At 44.8% G+C, this 8,542-nt stretch overlaps 1 protein-coding gene across 9 annotated transcripts in view; it reads right to left on the reverse strand.

The window, feature by feature from the left end:
* Nucleotides 1-1,003: 1,003 nt before the first annotated feature.
* ABLIM1 (actin binding LIM protein 1) overlaps nt 1,004-8,542 on the reverse strand; it is a 186,796-nt gene continuing 179,257 nt past the window's right edge. For 4 of the 9 annotated variants that reach the window (XM_004374865.2, XM_023729970.1, XM_023729969.1 and 1 more), the window contains 2 exons: nt 7,532-7,612; nt 1,006-6,176 (listed from right to left, as the gene is read on the reverse strand). In XM_004374865.2, the coding sequence (XP_004374922.1) occupies nt 6,063-6,176; nt 7,532-7,612 (195 nt within the window). In that variant the 3' untranslated portion in view covers nt 1,006-6,062. Of the gene's footprint in view, nt 6,177-7,531; nt 7,613-8,542 lie in introns of all 9 variants that reach the window. The other 5 variants (XM_023729976.1, XM_023729975.1, XM_023729972.1 and 2 more) reach the window with 3 other exon arrangements.

Consider the following 8,542-nt stretch of genomic DNA (forward strand, 5'->3'; position numbering starts at 1 on the left):
AGAACCACCTCAGTGTCAGCGTCAGGTGAGGGCCCATGTGAATGCCAGCATGATGAGCATGTACAGGCTCGACATACACACAGTGGAACAAAGGTTGTGGTCAGAGGAGGACATCTTGAATATAAATAAAACCCCAAACCAAACCCATTGCCGTCTAGTCAATTCCAACTCATAGCGACCCTATAGGACAGAGTAGAACTGCCCCATATGGTTTCTAAGGAGCGGCTGGTGGATTCAAACTGCTGACCTTTTGGTTAGCAGTCGAGCTCTTAAACACTGCGCCACTAGGGCTTCTGAATATGAATAGACCCTTGTATTTTCTGGCAAGCCCCAGAATCTTGGCAGTGAAGATAACAAGCAAGCTGAAATCCAACACATAAGCTCTTGGCTGCTAACTGAAAGGTCGGTGGTTCGAGTCCATCAGCTGTTTTGTTGGAGAGAAGACCTGGTAATCTACTCCCGTAAAGACTGCAGCCTTGGAAACCATACGGGGCAGTTCTACTCTGTCATGCAGGGTCGCTACGAGTCGGAATCAACTTGACGGCACACAACAATGATGCCCAGGAGGTCAAGGATGAACTATGCTTTTTTCCTATTGCTTTTGAATTTTTATTAAAATGGCCCACATTCAGGGTGGCTCAGAAGCTCTTGTCCTCGAACCTCCTCGAATCCCCAGGCTTGTCTAAATGCTGATGCTGTCGCTGTTCTGTGTCATAAATAAAATCAACCACCAGCTAGACCAGCACAGCGCAACAACTGTATGCAACTTTTTGTTTTGTTGGCTTTGTTGTCATACTGTTGGGTCTGGATTATTGAACTAACAGTATCTGGAATATACCGTTGTTATTTGTTGTATTTTCTCCTCCCACTGGCCTTCCTACGTGATAAAAATGCATTCCCAAGGCTTTGGTTTGATTCCATTTTTTTTTTTTTTAATTAGAAGTTGGGTTGACACTTTTTAAAATAGGGCAGACCTTTAAAGGGAGAAGCGGAACAAGAAATAAAACACGGAGTGGAGGCGTTTACGAATAAAGCGCACAACTTTATTCATTGCGTTGCTCTGAGTACAACAGTGATGCCTAGTACAGTGGCATAGGAGTGCAGTGAAGTGCTGCTTGCAGGAGCGTGGGCAGGTGAGGGGTTGTAAAGCACAGCAACCTGGAGCCCGGCAGGCTACCTCCTCCCCTGCAGACAAGCACGTGGTACTCAGGGTGCAGATGGACAACCACTCACTTCCACAGGGGACACGACACAGCTTTTAAAATGGGGTTCTTGCAAATATTTGCTTTCATATTTCGAAAGGGGAGGGAGGGAGAGAAGAACTGTATGCCTTCCAAACTTCAAAACAAAACAAAAACAAAAATCCACAAATTCCACTTAAAATGAAAGACCTGTAAGAGCTTTGATGGAGTGCTGTCAGTGACTCACAGGTATCACACATGATGAGAGGACACGTCTGTACATAACAACCCAGAAAGAACATTTTTGTGAACAATTGTCTTCTTTTCCGTAAGGTAAAGCAACAGATGCAAATACAGTCATTTAGTGGCTTACCACCTTTCTGAGTCAACACACACAGTATCATCTCCTTCCACCTTGGGTCAACAGGTTCCAGAAGTGACTCATGGGTATTTCACTCTCGCAAGAGACACTTTTGGGAAGAATCTTATTTAATGATAACAGTCACACTCAATTACACTAAGCTTCAGAAAAGGCTGGGGTCATTTAATTTTGCAGTGTAGACACACATTGTTAAGAAAGTTTCTTGCAGCTTAAACAGACTACCCCCCCGCCCCCCACTTCTTTGTTCATTTGAGTTTACTGTAAATTAAACTGGACCAAATGAAAATATAAAAATCCATATGCCAAGCATATCGGTCACCATCTCTCCACTGCTTCCTGGCCAGCAGATGGAAAGATAGCAATTGTTTTAAAAAATGCCAAACAGAAAGGTTTCTCTCTCATCACAATGTAGCTCCCATAACGTATATTATCACCGTAAGATGGTATCATTGCAAATCTCAAGCCCTAAATATCTTTTTCTGGACAGAAAGTGCTTCGAAAGGGAACAATGAAGAGTGCCTTTTAGGGCATACTGACAAACACTTGGCTCCTCAAAAGAAAACAATTTTAAAAATCAAATACAATCAGTGTTGGCATTGGAAGTACAGATGAAATAGTTTCTAGAAATACAAAGAGGTGATTTATAAAAACCGAGTTTGCTTTGGAGGGCAGAGAGGGGTTGATGATGCAGAGTTCATTTTGCTTCCACTGTCCTTCATGACCATCGGATAAGGCGCTGTAAGCACAGAGCCTGGTGCAGCCGCCTGCCACGTCAAAACGTCAGTGAAGGCTGGCATCAAGTTTGTTTTTCATAGTTTTTAAAAAGACCTAAGTACTCAAAAGTGGTTGATTTTTTTTAAATTTGCATAAGTGTACATATTTTACATAATCATCTAGGAAGCAACTGTTTAGAAAAAGGTGTTTGCTTCAAAGTGTAATGAAATTAGGTGAAAGTTTTAGAAACGTTACCAGCTCCACCACTCCAAGTCGATTGATACGACCAGACTGAGAAGGGGAGGAAGAGAGTGAAAAAAGAATTGTTGCAGCCTTCACTTCAAGAGGAAACTTGACTGGGAAACAGCAGACTTCAGGAGAAGCGGGGAGGTGGGGGAGGCAAGGGAGGCCAGCTTGTTTTTGCTTTTTTACACCTTTTACCCACTAACTCTAGCTTTTCTGTTTGAGGTTTCAGAGAATAGACTATCTTTAATTTTCAAAGAAATCATATTAAGAACACCTCACAACTCACCCCAAAGCCAAACGCAGATGCATAGCTGCACAAGTTTCCAAATGCTATTCATATAATAAATAACATGGGAAGATTAAATGATATTCTGGCTTTTCTGGAAGAAACTTGGAAGCACTGACTTTCACATCTTGTGTATGCCTCTTTCACTTTTACTTTTTACAATCGGTGTGATCTTAAAGAGGCACAGGTACATCAAATGCTCAAGAATGTAGCCCTTTATATACGCACCGAGGAAGCTCGATGTGCACAGAATTCCTCCTCAGAGTGAACAACCCCCGCCAACCTGTGTTCATTATCTGAATGTCAAGGGCAGTGTCGGGCAGGGTTCAAGCTGAGAACATGAATCTTCTGTACTGTGTCCTGGACATTTTGAGGACACGCATGCTGAGCCTGGGGTAACATCACAGAGAGGGAACTGCAGCCCATACATTTGATCCGGTGGTTAGGAGAACCAGGCTGCCCGTGACCTGTTCTCCCAGCTGGAGCCCACTCTGCATTCTGGTGTCCGATGTCCTCTCCCCAAAGCAGAGCACTGCTTGGCTTGGAGACAGGAGGCTACTGGTATTTTCTAACAATGCGTTTTTGCACGGGGTAGTTTAGTTAGTATGCTTGATATGGAGCCAAGTCTTCCCTCCTCCCCGCCCCCCCACCCTTGGATACAGAACTCAGTTCAAAAGAAACAAGAAAAGTAGTTTCATTAATGGGAACAGCCTTAGAGTTTAGCTCTTCTCACTATCACTGCCGTCTTAGGCAGGCCCCTTAACTCAGGGTCTCTGCCACATAAGCAGAGTTGGCCCTTTTTTTAGACTAATGTCCTGATCCTAGGACACAGCTACTAACAGACCAATGGGCAGGAATTTTAGCAAAACCACCTGATTGCGCCCATGTTTCCCAAATACCTTGAGTTTTCCTACACTGACATTTGATCTGCAAAGTTATGCTTGAGTCAGACCTCCTTCATCAGTGGAAACCTTCGGGGCCCGCTGGTGTCTGCATAATGAAAAGAACTCCTCTGCCGGCTGAGTGCTGGGACCCCCTCAGCCGCCACTGTAAATGACCGCAGCGGGGACAGGCTAGGGTAGAGTGGTCCCTACTCCTATACCCTCACACATCACAAGGAGCCTGAAGGGCAGGAACCCAAGGACGGGACACACAGGCTTCGGGCCAAGGCTGCCAATGTAGGAGAGGTCAGAGAGAAGATGGGAGAGTGAAAATATCCGACGAAGCAAGAGGCAAACGATACATAGAGGCAATGCTGCGAACTGCAGCTGGACCTCGGGTCCAGCAGGGGCTGGTCTCACCTCCTCAGCACCACCCCATCCAATATGTGCATATGCCTGAACACACACATATACGTGTATGTGTGAGAACGGTCCTCAAACATTCAGTGCATAGCACTGCAAAGGCAAGCAAACGTTGATTCCTCCTGCAAGCAGACAGGAGAATGCGGCAAAGCAATGAGCATCCGCTCCAGCACCCAGCGCGCGGACGTGTGCTGCCAGTTGTAGGTTGCAGCTCAGGTTCCGGAAATATTCTACTTGCTTTTTACCATCAGCATCAGATAGACAGCTAGCAATCCTAATACTTGGTGCCAGCAGGAAGAATTTCTGAGCTTTTATTATGTGACTGATGCAGATGAATTCAAATGCTTTCTCCTTTGGCTTTAAAATAGAGCTTTCAATTCCTAAGCAGAGCTCCAAGCATGAGAATAAATGTGTCTTTTCTCCTTCTGTATGTGGAGTTGGAGAGACCCTCCCTCATCTGGCTCGCTTCCTATTTGAGTCACAGTGAGATGCCTTCAGGAATCACACTGCGGTCTTATATACGTGTGCTGGTGAAATCTTAGGCTCAGACTTGAATCTTGTGTTGCTGAGTTTGAAGACTCAGGTGAGAGGCTCTGATCCCCACACACAGCCTGGTCTATCGTCTTCAGTCTGATACCAACATTAGCTACCTTTGTGCATGGCTGCTAAGCACCAACGCCCTTCTGTGAAGGAGGTGGTGTCGGGCATGGGCAATGTAGCTTCATCCAAATCTTTGAGTTGGGTGCACTGCGTCTATGCAGATGTCGCTAAGAAGGTTCAGCACAGTGGGACAAACATTCAAGCAGAAATGAGACTAAAAAGCATATGTGCGCACACGCACACACACACGGCTAGGCAAGATGGAAAGGCCAAATTAAATCAGTTTGAAGCAATCTACTTTGGAGTTGCAGGGATTGAAAAAGAGAAAAACGTGCCTTTCCCTAGCCTATTACTGAACTGACCTTCAAAAACAAGATCAGCGTTGGGCTTGATCTGATTCGCAGGACGCCAGATACAGAGGAGAGGGGCTGGGCTGGAGAACGTGCGTGCGTTGCTAGGACACCAAACTTTTTTTTTTTTTTTGCCAAGAGTGATGCGGCCCCTGGGCAGACATGGCTGCAAGTGTCACTGAACAGCACGCCACCTGGCCAGTCTGGAGCAAATCTTTCCCTTTCCTTTCTTTGCAAAGGTGACCCAAGATATCTCCTTGTTCTTGGCGGGGAGGAAGAATTAAGCACGCTATCTTCAGCAGAAAAATGTTAAAGGAGGTTTTCCTTTTCTTTCTCTTCAAAAAAAAAAGCCAAGTCCTTTGCTAACCATGTCCTAGCAGGTAGTAGAGAACAAGGAGCTTGTTAAAAACAACTTTTGCTGAAACTCAAAAACAGAGTTGCCCAGCTGCTAGGCTGCGATGTCCATTCCCGCTGAGCGTGGGCGGAGCTGCATGAGGCCCTAAGGAAAGGCTGGTGCAGAATGGCTGTGGCCACATGGATAGGTCCTGGGGGTCTCTCTTCTTAGCCACCCTGCTACAGAATAAATATTCATACTTCGGAATTCTTACAACTGTTTTGTTTTGTTTTTCTTATGCGGCATCCTAAGGGCACTTGCTGGCTCTTATCCTTACAGTCAGGGCTATGGTTGAGCAAGTTAAAGGAAAACAAAAGAAGAAAGTAGCTCCTGCTGTGTATGCAGGGCCATGTCAAAGGTCACGTGTGAACATTACTGGTGAGTTTGAGAACATAGAAATTTCTACCCCATTGCTTCTTGGCAAGTGCTGCTGATGGTTGGCCCAAGAGTCGGCTCATGGGTGTTCTAATCAGATTTTTCCCTTTTATTGTTGCTGAGAGACAGTAGTTTGCAAACTCTCCAATCAAGTTTTGGGCCTTAATACAACATCCTATGTGTCCCCGCCATTGTCACTCCTTTTGCTAATTGCTGTCTATGTGCGGGACTTAGAAGAGTTTTGCTTTTTTCTTCATGTCGTTGCGTCTCCAAAGAGGTAACCTGTCAAACTCCTGTATGGACATTCCAAAGATTTCCCGAAACACTTCCGGGGACAGGTGGCGCTGCAAAAGGAGGAAAGAGCAGGGGTCAGTGCTGACAGTCACGTGGATGGCTCCGAAAGTTGCTCTCCAGTTTACAAACAGTCATTTCCAAGAGCAAGGTCGGATGGCGAGAGAGGCGCTTATCTCAAGCCCTGAGGCTTGTGACAAGGCCCTGGGTATAGGGGCTCCTTACCTGGTCAGGCCAGGTGAGGCGTCCTCCCACCAGATCGCAGAGCTGGCAGAGTAGTAATGATTACCATAATAACACTGAACAGTGAGGTGTTATTAAAAACAACAATACAACGACAACAAGAACCCAGAAATTAAACCCATTGCCACTGAGTTGATTCTGACTCATGGTGACCCCGCGTGTTACGGTAGAACTGAGCTCCATAGGGTTTTCTTGGTTGTAATCTTTACAGAAGTAAATTGTCAGGCCTTTCTCCTGCAGCTTTACTGGGTGGGTTTGAACCACAAACCTTTCGGTTAACAGCTTAGTGCAAACTGTTTGCACCACCGGGGACCTGGTGAGAGGTATAGGAAGTGATATATTATGCTGGAGGTGACTCTGCTTCAGGTCCTCGGACTGTTGAGAAGATACAGAAAAAATGTACCACAGCAAGAAGAAAGCTAAAGAGGCAGGGCTTCAGAGTGATCCTCTGGAAGCCCCAGGGCTTCCTCCTGGCTCAGCAACAGGAGTTTAGGTGGATGCCGGTTCTTACTGGGGAGACCATCCATCTGTCCTTCCTCCTAGGAAAGTTCCCTTGAGATACTGGGGCCTCCATTCTCTGGGCCAGGCTCACCTCTTACACAAAGGTGCTGCCTTTTGTCAGGGAAAAGTAATGGTTCTTTAAGAGGCTCGAAGCCGGAGTTTTTCTTAATTAAAATCATTCGGATGGAAAAGAACAAAGATCAGTCTTCCATGTCTGAGATCTTGGGTATGTGGACCCAGATAACCCTTCAACAAGGAATGCAGAAACAGCCGAGAGAGAGACTTGTCCAGTGTCAACCTCTTTATTGAGGGCTCCCTCTCAACAGAGATCTACGAATATCTGCAGAGGGATAGAGATGCCCGTTCCTTCATCACTAGCCATAATTATGGCACCATCGGATTTCCAGAGAAAATGACTACATTTATACTGTGGCTCTTGGGTGGTTCTTCTGTGTTTTACCAGGCATTTTTATGCTTGTCTCTTAAATGTAAATTTGAGTCAAAGTTACCTCTTAGTTCTACCTACAATATTGGGTTGATCCTTTTTATTTCATTTCACTTCATTTTTGCTTTCACTGAAGAAAGAAACCATTTTGTAGGGGAAAGTTGGGGGGAAAGCACAGGGAATTGCAATTGGAAATGGATTTTATTTTATTTTTTTTACCTCCAGCCTGGTTCTGTCCACGTCTCTTAGGATTTTGTTGCGCCCTCTGTTGGTCACCATGAGCATTTCGTATGGAAAGATCTGATAAGGAAAGAAAAACATCTCTTTTAGAACAGTGCTGTCCACTTTATTAACAAGCAGAATCCACTTAAATCTGGTACTCCCAGGACAGAGTTTCTAAGAGGTTATAATTACAGCATCAGAGCAACGGGTGTTCCTCCTTCAAGACCAGATGAAGCTCAAGTTCCCTGGTGGACAGGGACACATTCTTATACATTCCTGGCTGTCCATACAAGTGTCTCACGTAGCAATGTGCCTTTAGAGAGTCTTGTCGAGTGAAAGAAAACAAACTTACTATGTATTGGGGATGACGATACAAATTTAAAGAGAAGTGATTATTTAACCACAAAGAGAAATGAAGTTCTGATACATGCGACAGCATGAACCTTGAAAACATTATGCTGAGTGAAAGAACTCCGCCACAAAAGGACAAGTATTGTATGATTCCATCTCTATGAAATATGTAGAACAGGCAACTGCATAGAGACCAAAGTTTATTAGTGGTTGCCGGGGTGGGTAAGAGGAGGAAATGGGAGGTTTTACTTAAGGGGTACAGAGTTTCTGTTAAGGTTGATGAAAAAGATTGGAAACAGGCACCCATTGCCATTGCCGTCAAGTTGATTCCAACTCACAGCGATCCTATAGGACAGAGCAGAACTGCCCCATAGTGTTTCCAAGGAGCAGCTGGTGGATTCGAACTGCTGACCTTTTGGTTAGCAGCCAAGCTCTTAACCACTGTGCCACCAGGGCTCCTGGAAACAGATAGTGGTGATGATTACACAACATGGTGAATGTAATTAGTGTCACTGAATTATACATGTAAAAAATATTGAAATGGTAAATGTTTTTAGATATATACTTCACACAATAAAAAATGGTTGAAATGGCAAACGGTTTGTTATAGATATTCCCAATCAAAAAAAAAAAAAAAGAGAGAGAGAGAGAGACAGA

This window comes from Trichechus manatus, unplaced genomic scaffold, assembly GCF_000243295.1.
Source record: "Trichechus manatus latirostris isolate Lorelei unplaced genomic scaffold, TriManLat1.0 scaffold00031, whole genome shotgun sequence".
Taxonomy (NCBI): Eukaryota; Metazoa; Chordata; class Mammalia; order Sirenia; family Trichechidae; genus Trichechus; species Trichechus manatus.